The 14,994-nt window shown below is 40.1% G+C and overlaps 2 protein-coding genes across 5 annotated transcripts in view; one reads left to right on the top strand and one right to left on the bottom strand.

Annotated features, from left to right (window-relative positions):
• Positions 1–4,343, bottom strand: part of PCCB (propionyl-CoA carboxylase subunit beta) — a 24,571-nt gene extending 20,228 nt beyond the window's left edge. Inside the window, exons 1-3 of one of the 2 annotated variants that reach the window (XM_044434767.1) lie at positions 4,146–4,343; positions 1,711–1,830; positions 697–765 (exon numbers count right to left, since the gene is read on the bottom strand). In XM_044434767.1, the coding sequence (XP_044290702.1) occupies positions 697–765; positions 1,711–1,830; positions 4,146–4,325 (369 nt within the window). In that variant the 5' untranslated portion in view covers positions 4,326–4,343. Of the gene's footprint in view, positions 1–696; positions 766–1,710; positions 1,831–3,957; positions 4,116–4,145 lie in introns of those variants that run through there. The other variant, XM_044434777.1, reaches the window with a different exon arrangement.
• The window catches only part of SLC35G2 (solute carrier family 35 member G2), a 25,158-nt gene extending 10,164 nt beyond the window's left edge, over positions 1–14,994 (top strand). Inside the window, exons 1-3 of one of the 3 annotated variants that reach the window (XM_044434807.1) lie at positions 4,467–4,535; positions 10,174–10,285; positions 13,058–14,994. In XM_044434807.1, the coding sequence (XP_044290742.1) occupies positions 13,076–14,314 (1,239 nt within the window). In that variant the 5' untranslated portion in view covers positions 4,467–4,535; positions 10,174–10,285; positions 13,058–13,075 and the 3' untranslated portion in view covers positions 14,315–14,994. Of the gene's footprint in view, positions 1–4,466; positions 4,615–10,173; positions 10,286–13,057 lie in introns of those variants that run through there. The other 2 variants (XM_044434791.1, XM_044434798.1) reach the window with 2 other exon arrangements.

The raw sequence follows: 14,994 nt of genomic DNA, 5'->3' as shown, positions 1-14,994 counted from the left end.
TCTTCTGTATTACCAAGTTTCCTATCAGTGTGTTGAGCCACTTTGTCAACATAAGCCAGTGGTTTTCAACCGCTGGTCCACAGACTGGTACCAGTCCACAAGGTATTTCCTGCTGGTCCATGGGGGGCTACATCCCATTCGCCATGGACAGGTGCAGGGGCTGGCTGTGCTCCGCCACCTCTTCCTTAGGTGGCATCACATTCACAGGGGTGTATTAGTGCAGCCAGGGGAATGGGGAGAGAAGAGACAGCTCAGTGGGAGCCAGCTAGGAGCCACACTGCATTTTGGTATTTTGTTCTTTTGTTGGCATTTTTTGTTGCTTGGTTCCTGGTTGTTTTGGAGACTTTTTTTTTGTGGGGGGGCGTTACTGTGTTTGGAAACTAATGCATAGAATACTGTATTATGTGTATGGTGCTTTTCGCTTCTGCCTTACTGTTCCCTAAAGTGATATTCCTGTTTTCACCAGTCTCCAGCTGTGGAAAGGTTGAAAACAATGATACAAGCCACAGAGCCTCCTGCACTCAGTTTCAGATTACATTGGTAGAATGGGATTCTGCTGACCAATTCTTAACGTAGGACCACAATAGCTGCCACATAAAAAAGTCTACTCTAAAGTGCATTTGTTAAGAAATATGAATCAGTTAGTGACGCTTCAAAGGGAAACAGTCACAGGTTATAAACAAAACAAAGTAATACCTGACTGAAGACATAAGCCAGTCTTCCATTAATTCTACCCTGTCCAGTTACCACACTATCTCCAGGGTACTGCAAAAGAAAATAAAGAACCTACAGTTCAGAACACCAAGATACTTAAATATGAAAATAAGTTGTTATAAATGACCAAAGTATTTGCTAACCTTTAAATGCTAACTGGTTATCTAGGGCAAGCTACATATTTCATACTACATTTAACCTACACCCAACAAATAAGTTTTATTCTGTATCTAACAGATTATCTAGTCACAAAAAATAAGAGATCATTTATGGCAAGAGTGGACAAATTTGGGAGAAAATTAACACTATTTTCACTCCCCATGTGTGCCAGAAACAGGTGGGACAATTTCAAAAATAAAATGGCAGCCTGAGATACCAATACTCTCAAAATGAGCGTTTATTATTATTATTATTATTATTATTATTATTATTATTATTATAACATTTCTATGCCGCCCCTTGCCGAAACCTCGGGGCGGCTTACAACATAGTTTGCCTAATTTAGATCTTTGGGTCCTCCATAGCAACTCTAGACATCATTTTGTTTGTAAATAATCTCTTTTTTTAAATTTGGGTGCTAAGCCGTACTGGGAGCTGCATGTATCATAGTTTCACACAGCTTCCTTTACTTCTGAGTACCACATGCAAATAATTGGAAATAAACAAAGATAGAGCCATGTGTAAGAGTAAAGATCTGTATTATGTTTTATTTATGTAAGCCGTCCCAAGGCTATGCGATGGCACAGCATACAAATGCTCTAAATAGATAGAGTGGGCCATTCTCATCTATCTGTCTGTCTGTCTGTCTGTCTGTCTGTCTGTCTGTCTGTCTGTCTGTCTAATTTGTATGCCGTCCCATCGTGGGCCATTCTCATCTATCTCTCTCTCTATTAGAGTAGTCCAATGGCCATCCCAGACTCAGATAGTTAACCCAGTCAGATTATTTCTCTATGATATAGTCCAAGGCTGTAAACAAAATAAACACAAACCAGGTACCTTGTTTTTCTCAGCCTCCATCCCAAAATCTGCACATCTGTGTTCCACAAACATGTCATATTCTACAAAACTTTCAGGATCCAATAAGAGAAGAACACGCTCCCTAGCTGTCAGCTTTCCCTGAAGAGCAAGAAATAATTATGAATGAGGTTTTGTGATTGTAATAGTAATCCAGAAATAAGCATTATTAGAATATAGAGGGAGACAACTACCAGTTTAAGACTTTATTCACACCCATGAATTTGCTCTCTACAAAACAGCTGCCTTCAATCCAAAAGCAACATTAAATTCCGGATTTCACAGATTTGCCCTTAGATTGTAAAAAAAATGTTATGTGATGTAATGATCAATTAGTCAGAGATTTACTGTTTTGGTACATTTCTCGCCTTTTTAAAAAATAACTCTGTTAATAAATAATATACACAGAGGAAGAAAATAAGTGACCCATAACGAAGTTGTGAAAGAAAGGGCCAGCAAGAAAAGAAGAGAAAAATCTCCACTGCAATATGAATATATTTCCAGTTGCACTGATCCAAAAAGAGGGTCAAAAATTAACAGTTTAAAAATTATATTCTTAAGGTAACATTCTAAGTGCAGCTACACTATTCAGAGTTATAGCAGAACTTAGAAATATGATGCATAAAGCAAGTAAAATAAAATGGGTTTCAACAACTGAAGCACTAAAAATGTGCTATAAGCAACTATTCAAAGAGAACTGTATGCCTTGCATAAACAGCAAGCAAATGGTATAGCAACCAGTAGCCCCATCAAGTAGACAGTCTGTATAATAAAATAGACAAGAACACATGTCTATGACCCAGAGGAAGTAGATTAATTCCTATTCCCATTGCAAGCTCCATGAGGTCTCAGGTCATAATTATTTATCTATGATAACTTGTATTTACTAAACAAAAGGTGCTATTTAACATGGGCTGATTCTAATTATCTTCAGAATTTAGGTGCAGCCACAGGATGAAATCTGAAATACTAAGCTTTGTTCTCAGTGGAATCAATATAAAAGGTGCCTTGTCAGATCACATCAAGGTCAAACCATGATTTAGGGCATAATTCTATACATCTTTAGACCAAAGGAAGTCCTAGCTCGGCATGGCTGGCAGGCAAATTATAACAACTGATGGGCTCTTTTCTGTCTAAACATGCACAGGACTGCTCACCAAGGCTTCATGCTCTTAGTGTCATGTACAGTAGCAGGCACAAGCCTCAAATTTACACACTCCCTTCTCCCCTTGCAATCTGCAACAAGAAGCTCTGAACTGCAGTTACTAGCAAACTATAGTTTGTCACTGTGCTGCTACCCATGATTATTAACTTCAGATTGTCACACACAGTGGGACGAGAGAGCATATAATATTAAACCGTGATTTAGCTTTACAGCTGAACATAGCCATTCAGTCCTGGCTATCTGGATGCTTCTGGACCGCCAGCAGCAAAGCACAATGATCTACCATACTGATGGCTTTCCCTGCATCTGCTGATCAAAACAATAAGGCTCTAAACAGGAAAGTCCTCATTTAGCAATCATGGCTAAATAACCACTCACATACCTATCTTAAATTAATGCATCTAATTTTTTAAAGCCAAATAAGTGATCCATCCAATGTCTTGTAGTAATGAACTCCATACTTTTATTGCTTGGAGAAATGTTTTATTTTCTTTGTATTTCTAACATTACACATTGTCCATTCCAAGTCGAGATCACATGCACAAAACCCATTCATTGAACAGAGACATAATTATCTAACATTGCCAAATATATTCTTGTTTCAGATTTGACCTTGCATTCTCATTTCACAAGGCTAAGTGTATGTAGCCATATTATTGTTGCTTTACTTTTCTGAGAATAAGGAAATGAGACTTATGAATAAAGCTTCAGATGTATACTAATATGTATAGCAATGTGTATGAAAGGGAACTTTTAAGCATGACTCCTGATTATCACTTCCCAACCAGAAAAAACAGTTCCCAATAGCAGCTATGCAGCAAATGAACTTGATCGCAGCTTGTCTCTCCGAACTCGCCCTTGTGGGCTTAATTAAACAGACCAGGCTTACCCAACCTGTTGCCTTTCAGCTATACTGGACTGCTTGCTGTTCTTACAGTTCAGCACATCTGAGCTGGAAAAGGCTGCCGCGTCATTAAACTGGGCCTAAGATCACAGTTCCTGAATATAGGTATCCTAATTTTTTAGGAGGAGGTGACTGCTGCAAAGGTTTTAATGGAACTTACACTCGAGCAGACAATATGCAGGATCTCTCTACATTTCAAATACAGTCCTATTAGAAAGTGGGGCTGTTGAGTTAAATGCTCTCCGAGCACCATTTCGCCCCGGGACGCATGGGGGGTTGCTCGGGAAAAGCCAGCTGCTATGCATCGGGCTTCCTCGCCGACTTTGACTAGAAGGGAGGCTCACCCACCCGCCGGTGTTGTGCATCTATGCGCGCCTGGCCACCCCCGAGCAGCGCGGCCCGACGCTTCTCTTCGATGCGCTCGGGCACCGTGAGCGTGCGGTGAGGGGGGCTGCTGTCGCTGAACGAGCGAAAAAGCCTCGGCGGCACCCTCGAAAGCCGCGAAGGCAAGATCCGTACAGCAGCCATGACTGACGGGCCACGCAGACGCATGCGCACATCGGGCGTATTCTTTCTCGCCCCGCCCCATTCACAGCGGCAGTCCCACGGCTGCTGCCGCCTGCGTCTTACTTGCATCACGGATGTTAGCTGGGGGCGGGGGTAGTGCGTTTGTTCTTGGCGGAACGAGCGCCTCCAGAAGCAGGCTAGGAGTGCATTCTCAGCATTTTTTAATACAAGGTAGAACGGCTACCCTCTGGGATTTTAGTACTGCATTTTAGAGTTTTTGCAATGCATCCTTATGCATGTTTACTCAAAAGTAAGTTCCACTGAATTTAATGGGACTGGCTCCCGAGCAAGTGTTTACAGGGTACTGGGCTTTGTGCGTGAACCAAAGGCACCTATTCGCACGGACATTTGGAAAGAGTGTAAAGTCTACGCACGAGAAACGGGAGCAGCCACCACCTTAATCCCCGTGGACAGCTGCCAAGGGCGCAGAAGACTCGGCTTCTGTGCTTTGGCTTGCAGTAGATTTTACATACGTTTTCGTGAAGGCCGCTTTCAAGCTTGCTTTTTAATTTAGGTGTGCAGGAAGCGCTAAATTTTGCCTCAGAAAACTCAGCTTCTGGAGTACATCTACACTGTACATCTACAGTGATATGGTTAGCATTGTGAGCAAGGTGACAAAGATTGGGAAGGGTGGAGGGCACAGTATTCTCTGTTAAGAATGTCAGTATGCGCCAAATGAAGCGAGGCTGCTTGAAATGTTTTAAAGGTAGTAAGTGAAGTAATTAATTAAATGGGTGGTTTAGAATTACTTAACTATATCAGTGAACCTGGTAGTGGAAAATTCTTCACTGGGATAAAAGCAACTGCTTTTGAGCAATGTCTTTTTTTTTTTTTTACATAGCTTTTAAAGCCACCAACCTCTTTGTATGTGTGGAGTGTTATTTGAAGTTCAAGTCTCAAAAAGAAATCTGTGTTCAGTGGGGTTTACTCCATAGCAAACGTATATTTTGGATGCAGTCCCTTTCACACTTTTCTAGTAGCAAGTCTAGCTGAACACAGAGGGCAGGTTCACACATAAAGAGAAGCCAGGGTGAAAATCACCATGACATGGCTTGTCTTTACATGTGAACCCAGCAGGGTTGGTGAAGCATGGTAAGGATGGTCTCTGTGAAATCACAGAGAGAAACAATAGCTTGTTATATGGTTTCCATGCTTCACCACTGCTTGTTGCCATAGCTGAACTGAGTTTCCATGTTTCTGCCGGTGATTTTTGTGGCAAGAGCAACCGTGTGTTCCAGCATGCATTCTCTGCTATGCAGGTCGGCCCAGCAACTGCTGAGGTGGGTACTGCTGAGCTATGACTGGCCGCTCCTGCCTCCCTTTCATCTCTGTTCCCTGCCTTTCCAACACACACCTGCAGCTTTGGGATGTGGGTGGCAACAGGCATCATGCTGTGCCACCTCCAGGAGCATCAACCTTAGAGGTGGCCATGCTTGGCACTCCTGTCTAGTCACTGTAATTTACTCAAGCAGTGCTTTGAAATTTCTGTGCCCTTACTCTGCTCTTAGAGTAAGCATTCTCCTCTTGTGAAAGTTGCCCTATGCAAGAGGCATCAGCAACAGGGCATTTGCTCTGTCCATGTTTGCTCCCCTGCCTATTGCCCTCCACTCTGTTCCAGTCTTGTCCCTGACCTTCCTTGGGTCTGTCAACAAGCCCCACTGTCCACTACCCATCCCCGCCACAGCCAGCCAGCTGAGAAACTTTCCCAGGCAAATGCCCACACAAACCACAACCGCGGGCATATTTAGCATTACATGTGAATGCAGCCAGTCATTTCTCTTTTCTGCTGTTTCTATTTCACTTTCTTGGGTGACATTCCCAAGTGTATTGGCACTCACCCACATCACAATTTTATTTAATGGGAAGACTATAATAAAACAAACTCCTACCTATCCTCATTATTTTCTGTTCATGCTTCATCTTTTCTGAGTTCTTCTGACAATCATTTTTACAAGCCAACAGACTACATCTTCAATTTCACAGATACATCCTGATTTGTATTGCAGCTCTTTACTACTGAAATGATTTATTTCTTGATCCTTGGCTATCTCTCTCTGCTTTTTATTTTAGACACTTGTATTAAAATTTGGTTATAATATAAAATATGAATATTTATTTTACCTGTTTGTAATCCACCCAAATAATGTCTATTGGATGGATTAAAAATATCAATTAAATCAATCAATAAATATTATATCTTCGTTCTTGCATTTTGAATTGAGTTCCACCTTTACCCTTTACTTCCTCTTCTCCTTCTCTGTATTCTAATCTCTCTCTCGATCATGAACCAGCATACAAGACATGTCCTAAAACACGCACACATATTTTACAGTTCTTATCAATATTAGGTGTCTTAGAAATACTTTTAAATGCTAAAAATGAAGATTTCAGCTAAAATTTTTGTTATGCTATGATCTGAATTTCAGAACCTATCTTGTCCATAACACCTGCAGTGCCCTACACTATATTTCTACTATGCCAAATTTCTGCTCTCTATCTATCCATGTTTCCTGTTGTTGGATGCATTCTTTTCTCTGTATATGCTCTGCTCATGGCTTGGTCAGTGGTGCTGATGTAATAAAGCAGCACAATACTTTTACCGGTGACTTCTGCTAACATTATTTCTGCCAACACTTCTGCTAACGTTATTTCTGCTAACATTATCCATTATTTATTATATATTATACCCTTTTCTTACAAGGAACCTAAGGCAGCTTGCGTAATGCTCCTCCGCATTTTATTCTCACAACACCTCTGTGAAGTAGATTAAAATGAGAGTCATGGCTGGCCAAGAGTCACCCAGCAAGCTTCATGGCTGAATAGACACTAGCATTTGATCTCCTGAACCAAAACTCGAACCACTGTGCCTGCCACACTGGCTCTCAAGACTTGCCCTGTACTGCCAAATAACATAGTTAGAAGGGACTATACATCATCATCATCATCAAAATTTGAGTTATAGGCACATTTGGAGACAGTGTTGTAGATACCCTCACCAAAGCTGCCATGGGGTGGTGTAGTTTAGTCATGGGGTGGGGCTTATCTGTTCATAATATTGCTGGCCCAGTGGGCCTTTCTGATCCCCAAATACCCATTTCCTAGAAGACAAACTAAGTAAATTAAAAGTAGCTTGTCTCCACAGCAAACTTGACTCTGTTGTTAGTACAGCACTAGTTGAGGCATGTGAGGCCACCATCTACTAATTTTTGTGGGTTCTGTTTCCATTGCTGCATGATGAAGACAAGGCAATTCTGTGACCAACCACATATCCTCTCCATCATTGCCCTTCTTCACGAATAAAAGCTAGCCAAGGGCATATGACTGGTTGGGTCCAGAGAATGGTAATCCTTGCTTTGAAGGGGTGGTTCCTGCTGTCCTTAAGGAGACAACCATGTGACCATTGCTAAAGAAACATAATTTGGATCCAGTGGTATTTGACAACTACCACACTACTGTGAATTCTTAGGGAAGATACTTGAGAGGATCATGGTGGAGCAACTGCAGGCATACTGATACTGAAGATACTGGAGGATATTGATTATCTAAACCTATTCCAATCTGGGTTTCAACCTGGTTACAAGGCCAAATTAGCCTTGCTCACACTGATGGATGATTCATATTGAAAGAGGAATTGGGAGAGTTTGACCCTGCTAACTTTGTTCAGTCTCCTCAGCTTTTTATAACAATCATAGTATCTTCTTGGATCAGTTCCAAGAGTTGGCCACCAGAGGCACCATGTTATAGTGGTTCAGCTCTTACTTTCTGAAATTGATAGTACAGGTAATGTTGATCCTTGGCCCCATGCCACTTGAGCTGTGCAGTTGCGACATCTATATGAAGCCACTAAAAGCAGTTATTTGGTGATTTGGAACTGATGACACACCACTCTGTCTCCCTCTGATGTCTGAATCAGATGAAGCTGTGCAAGTCCTGGATCAGTGCCTAGACCCAGTGATGCAGGCCAGTAAATTGAAGCTGAATCCTGGCAACCCAGAATGCAGGAGATAGACTTTAATTGTTTTAAATTGTTGGCTACCTTGAAAACTGCTGCTGTATAGAGGGACAAAAATGTCCAGTTTTCCAAAATGCAGAAAATATATGTTCAGCCTGCTGCAATTTTGGAAGATTAAATAATATTCCAGTTTGGGGTTTCTTCAAAAAGCACATGGACAAAATCACATATGAAAAAATGTGAAATCACTATATACAATAGGAAAGAAGAAGAAAAGAATATTTTCTCTGAGGGAAGTTCAGAGACTATCAACAAAGGAGAACACATTTATTTTACATTTTTGTATGTTATAGGTTTTATGTTTTTTCATCTTGTAAATGCCCAAGAGCTTTGACTGTTGGATGGTACAAAAAGTGAATGAAGAAAGAAAAATAATAGTGGGTGGGTAACTGAAAGAGCCAGATTTATTCCATTTAATGACAAATAAAGAGCCTTAAGTGTTGGATTTCTACTTCACTTAACACCAGGTAAACCTTCCTGATCTGCATCATGCAGGAGATTAGATAATCCATTATGGTTAATACAGGGGGGAAGAGTCAGTATCCTTGTCCTTATATTTTAGTCTTTATGATTGAACTATTTATTGCCTCACTGTAAAACTATCTATTTTGGTTGGATTACGCCAGGATAAATGAGCAATAAGTGGTAATATACCAGGGCAGTTGGTAATAATCTGAAGATCCCTTTTCCTAAATATTTCCCCTCTGTCTGTGAAATACATTTAGGTCACAGTCTTAAGGTGTCCCAAAATCACCTGAGGGTGATCATAGGATTTTTCAGAAGATCCTCCAACCTCAGTTCGCAGATGCCAAAGACCAAGTTCCTGCCCTACCTTCCTTTCAGCCTGCATGGAAAGAACTGCTGGTTGCCCACCCCAGGTCATAAGTGGGTGGAGAAGAGGCTGGGGCCACAGCACTGTGCTGATTTTAATTGGAGCCTACCTCCCTCCTCCTTACTAGCCCTGAATCTAAAAAGCCCAAAATAGCTAACTAGATAAAATACAGAGTGTGAGGCATGACAACAACAAAGATTGCTACTGCCATGCCTCATACCTTGCACTGGATGGCCATAAGCCTTCAAGTTTGGAGGCTAACAGGCATCTGCCACACAGGTGATAGGATTTCATATTATAAAAAGATGCTGTTTGGATAAATCAAAAACATTTACTATGATGATGGGAATTTACTCCTCCTCTAGGCTCTATATATCTTTCTTACAAGATACAGATTAATATCTGACTTTGCTACTAAAAATACTACATAAATACTACAAAATACTAATAAAGGATACTACACAAATAATCTACATTATTACTTCTGCACATACAGATAGATATCTGACTTTGCTAATAAAAATGCAGAAAATTACATTCAAACCATGCATGTCATGATAAGCATATATGTTTTGTATTTTGTAACTGAATTTGTTTTTCTTTTTTATCAAGGATGCATAAAAAATCCTGATGCTGAATGGATAACATACAATTAAAAATAAACACCTCAGTATCAGAATAGCTAGTAAGGACAATATTTATTCCACTCCACAGTTAGTGGTGACGATATTGTCAAATGCCCTTGAGCTTTACTGAGCATGCTCAATTTCTCTAGTCTGTTCATTGCATTTGATTCTTTAGCTGTAGCCTGTCCAGTGTCTTATGTGCAGGCAGAATAAAGGATACTACAAATATAATCAACATTATTACTTCTGCACATAAACTGGATTGACAGCATTTGGCTTTGTGTTTCTGGCTTCCTGACAGCCTTGGATTCACAAATACTGCTTTCTTTGTATTTAAAGGACAGAAATGGACATGCTGCTGAACACTGGAAAGCTGATTTCCTCTTTTTAACATCTCTTGGCCTTGGCATATTTTTGAGTGATTGCTTATTCAACATCTTCTAATCAAGAGGTAAATAATTATTTTCTTTTTGTTTGTTTTACTTCTTGCATGCTAAAATCACATCTTTCCTGTCTATTTAACATACAAAACATGTATGTTTCCATTAACATGCATCTCATTTTTGCAGACATGTGACTTTAGAGCTATCATCTCATCAAATCATTAATGGGGTTCACAGGGAAATATCACAGCAACTTTCAAGGGTTCCAGATTCACAAAATCACAGTAACTGTCTTATATTATAGCCAGAAATTCTGTCATAACAGGAACACATTTTGCTGAGTGTCCATGGTACTGAAATCTCTCAAATGGTCATTTACTAGCTCTGAGGGTACCTCATTCCTTCCCTGTATTTTACTTTAACACTGAGACTGGCATTCTTTTATTTATCATGTCAACTGTCCTAGCATCAGCTAACTTTCTATTTCCTATACTGAAATGATAAGCTAATGTGACTTATGGCACCTTTATGTATGGCACCTTTAAGTGGAGGAAAGGTCAGTGATTGGGTAATAAAGAAGTTAATCCTTAATTCCACAAAATCATAATGGGCATTTGAATTGTGTGATTTGAGGGCATTGCAACAATGTTTTTACATTGTAAGAAAACTAATCCTTGTGTCAGTTCTACAAGTTTTAGGCCTGAGCTGTGCCTACAAAAAAAAGTATGTAGGATTGAGCACATTAACTTAACGCATTTTTGCAAAATCACAAGCTGCAGTACTACACTAGAATTCCTATATGATCCAGAACAGCATAATGGTCTGTCAGCACAGGTCAGTACTGCACCATCAGAAAAAGCTACTACCCACAGAAATAAGAGGAGGGAATGAAACTGGGTGATTTATATGTGATATCCTAAAGCTTATTAGGCACTACAGAGCTAACTACATAAGCAGAGCTGCATGCACCTGATATGTTATTAAGAAATATCAATGGATGTGAAAATGAATATAACTGGAATAGGAATGTAGCTTTTAAAGACTGACCTGGCTACGAGTCCTTGCTCCATGCTACTGCCAGGATGAGAGGTAATATGCCTCTGATTGCCAGTTTCTGGGAAACAGTGGGAGAAGGCTGTTAAGCTCCTGTGCCGCTTGTGGGTTTCCCAGGAACATTTGGTTTGCCACTGTAGGACACAGAATGCTGGAACTGAAAGACATTTGTTCTGCCCAGCAGGACTCTTCTTATGCACAGGATGCTTACATACTTAACACAATACACCGTAGCTATATAATGTTCATGTATGCTACTTGATGCTCACCCACAATGCAAATATGCATATCTACAAGGCCAAAATCCATTGAAACATCTTCAGTGACCTAAAAAATTTGGCTTGTGGCATGAAGATAACACAAGTTGTCACATTCTGGTTCAAAGTAGAATGTATTAATATTTTTATTATAGTAAAGACACTATCTGTTGTGGCTGCCCCTTAACTCTCCAAACTTGGAGGATTACAGGCTTGCAATGGAGAGCAGAAGGAGCGTGGAAGTCAGGATTGCTTCAGCACTCCTCCCACTTTTCAAAACACTTAGGTGGCTAATGTTGTGTGTTTAAATGCTTACACTAGATTGTGAGATGAGCCAGAAGCACCACCAAGATTCCTCATACGACTGTGGTGCCTTGCTCCTCTTCGCCCTGCACCATCTCCAATGTCAGTTCAGTCTTGTGAAGTCAGAGCTGCAGTCTCCATGAAAAAACCATGTCAGCTGCAAGGGTGGATGAAGGTGGTCACTCCACATTTAGAGTCTCAGCTCTGCTTTAACTGAGCTGGGATTCCAAGTTATTCTATGAATTATCCTCTCTGTCTTGGCTGCTCTTCTCTCCCTCTTTCCAAGCAAATTGGAAGAAATGCTTTCTAACCAAAAGTATTTATCATGTTAAAGCTGACCAGGTAGCCTGGCTTTGTAATACAAAAGAAGAATATTACAAACGGCATTAACAAAAGAAACACGCAAAATTAGAATACTGATCATGGGGCGGGGCGGGGCGGGGAATGCTTAATGATATGATTCCAAACCAATACCTCTCCACCCTCCCAAACTAAAACAAGCTAACCTCACCATCAGGGTGGTTCATGCCACTTAAGGGCCAATTTCTTGGAGCATCTGACACTGCCAGCTGGTCCACCCACTTAACATGACACAATATAATGGGATTAATGACATTGGGTTTACCCCACTGCTGCCATATCAGCTTACTAAACTTCCCAAGAGAATTTGATCTGATTCTCAGTTACTACCTGGCTGATTCTCAGTTACTACCTGGCTTCTCTCTGGATCCACTGGTCTTGGCAATACAGTTGTAGGTTCTGGCCTTCCTCTTCCAAATCAAAATCCAATTCCACAATCTTTGAGGGTTCTATTATAAGAAGATCTGCCCCAAAATAGCAGTTTAGACAGTGACTATAGGATTGTGCACTAAAAGAGCCCTTTGGGGTAAACCATTTCATGAACTGTAAGAGTATTATTTAAATCCTAAAAGAAAACAGTGGGTATTGCAGAAAAGATGAGTATCAAGCATAAATTTTAAAAGTCTAACAATAGCAAGTACACGGATGATTTTGACACAGCACGATAATCTTCTATCAACATAATTTTCTTTAAAGTGTATTTATAATAAGACTTTGGTTTCTCCTTAAAGCCACCTCTGTTTATCAAAGACATTGACAGAACATTAGACTTAGATTAAGGATTACTTCAAAAAAATGTAATAATGCAGACTTGCAATTTGATCAGCTTTATCATTCCTGAATCAATTATGTTTTCTTTATGATCAGTGCCAATTGTCTGAGGAAATGGATACTTCACCAACCAAACAATATCCAGTGAAAAAGAGAGTGAAAATTCATCCCAACACAGTAACAGTGAAATATACTTCCCATTATCCACAGCCTGGAGAAGAGGACTATGAAGAAGCTATTGAAGATAATGACAATTTTGTAGAAGATAATCCAAAGAGAAGGCTGCTGAGTAATGGAAAATGGAAAGGAAGGTCCTTTTTTGGGACTATCGACATCCCATCTCCAACAGGAGAGAAGTTAGAAGCCAACCAAAATGGGCAAGGGCAAGGTTTTGCAGATGAAAACATTTTTCAATCTAGAAAGACTTGGGCTGTGCTTTTTGGATCTGCTTTGGCCCATGGTTGTGTAGCCCTAATAACTAGACTTGCTTCTGATCGTTCCAAAGTGCCATCTCTAGAACTAATCTTCATTCGTTCTGTTTTACAAGTGTTTTCTGTCTTAGTCGTGTACTACTACCATGAGGAGCCATTTGGACCAAAAGGCCACCGTTTGCGACTCTTCTTCTATGGAGTATGTAATGTTATTTCCATTACCTGTGCTTATACTTCCTTTGCAATAGTACCTCCAAGCAATGGGACTACAATGTGGAGAGCTACTACCACTGTCTTCAGTGCTATTTTAGCATTTTTACTAGTAGATGAGCGAATGGCTTGCGTTGATGTCATTACTGTAGCGTGTAGCATTGTTGGTGTTTGTCTGGTTATGATCCCCAACATTGTAGATGAAGAAAATTCTCTGTTGAATATCTGGAAAGAGGCCTTTGGCTATACTATGACAGTTATGGCAGGTTTAACCACTGCTCTCTCTATGATAGTATACAGGTCCATTAAAGATAGTGTCAGCATGTGGACTGCACTGTTTACTTTTGGTTGGACTGGAACTGTATGGGGAGCCTGTACGATGTTTCTCCTCCAAGAACCAATAATTCCACTGAATGGAGAAAGCTGGAGTTACCTCATTGGCATCTGTATATGTTCCACTGTGGCTTTTCTGGGAGTCTATTATGCCTTGAGCAAATTCCATCCGGCCTTGGTCAGCACAGTGCAGCATCTGGAGATTGTGATAGCCATGATCCTTCAACTTCTTGTGCTACACATCTTCCCCAGCATTTATGATATGATTGGAGGAGCTGTTATCATAATTAGTGTCTTTTTTCTTGCATGTTATAAACTCTCTTGGAAGGACTTGAGGAAGCAAGATTATCAGGAAATACTAGATTCTTCCATTAAGTGAATGCAAAATTGTTTTTTTTCTCTCTCTTTACTGCCATGTACAATTAATATGCATTTATGTATGACTTTTCTATAGTGTTGTGAGCAGCATACCAATGTTTCTTGTTCAAACATAAGGGGTCACGTCTGCCCCAGCATAACTCAGTGGAAATGCATCAGAAATGTCTGTTCTAGACTCTCTATGTGAGAAATGTTTAAAAATGTGAAAGCTGTGAAAACTAGATTTTATTCTTAGCTCAAATACAGAAAGTGCTAATATTTACTATAGACAGTTTTCTCCTGGAAGATACCTTATTGGAGTCTTACACGCATAATTTGATCCAGAGGTTTTTATATTAGATAATATCTATCTATGTAGAGTAGTCTTCTAGGGTTCAAGGCAAGGAAGTCTATAGAAGGACATAACCAAGCTGAGCTCCTTAGCTTCTTACCACAAGGAACCAATCAAATCTTTCACTGTACCTGCTCCAGGCTCTCTGGTGCATAGATGATTCCTATAGATTTCATCTGTTCTAACTGCCATTTTTCTCTTGACCAGAATTCAGTGCTGATGAGCAGGCTTATATTTGACCTTACAACCTCAAATGATAACTTTAGGGTTCCTGGAGTTGAAGACCAGACAAGAAAGAATGTAATTGCGAAAACTCAGCAAATAAATATGAATTCTGAAAAAAAAGAATT

This window comes from Varanus komodoensis, unplaced genomic scaffold, assembly GCF_004798865.1.
Source record: "Varanus komodoensis strain SLA01 unplaced genomic scaffold, ASM479886v1 scaffold1, whole genome shotgun sequence".
Classification (NCBI taxonomy): domain Eukaryota; kingdom Metazoa; phylum Chordata; class Lepidosauria; order Squamata; family Varanidae; genus Varanus; species Varanus komodoensis.
This window is presented reverse-complemented; position numbering and strand designations above follow the sequence as displayed.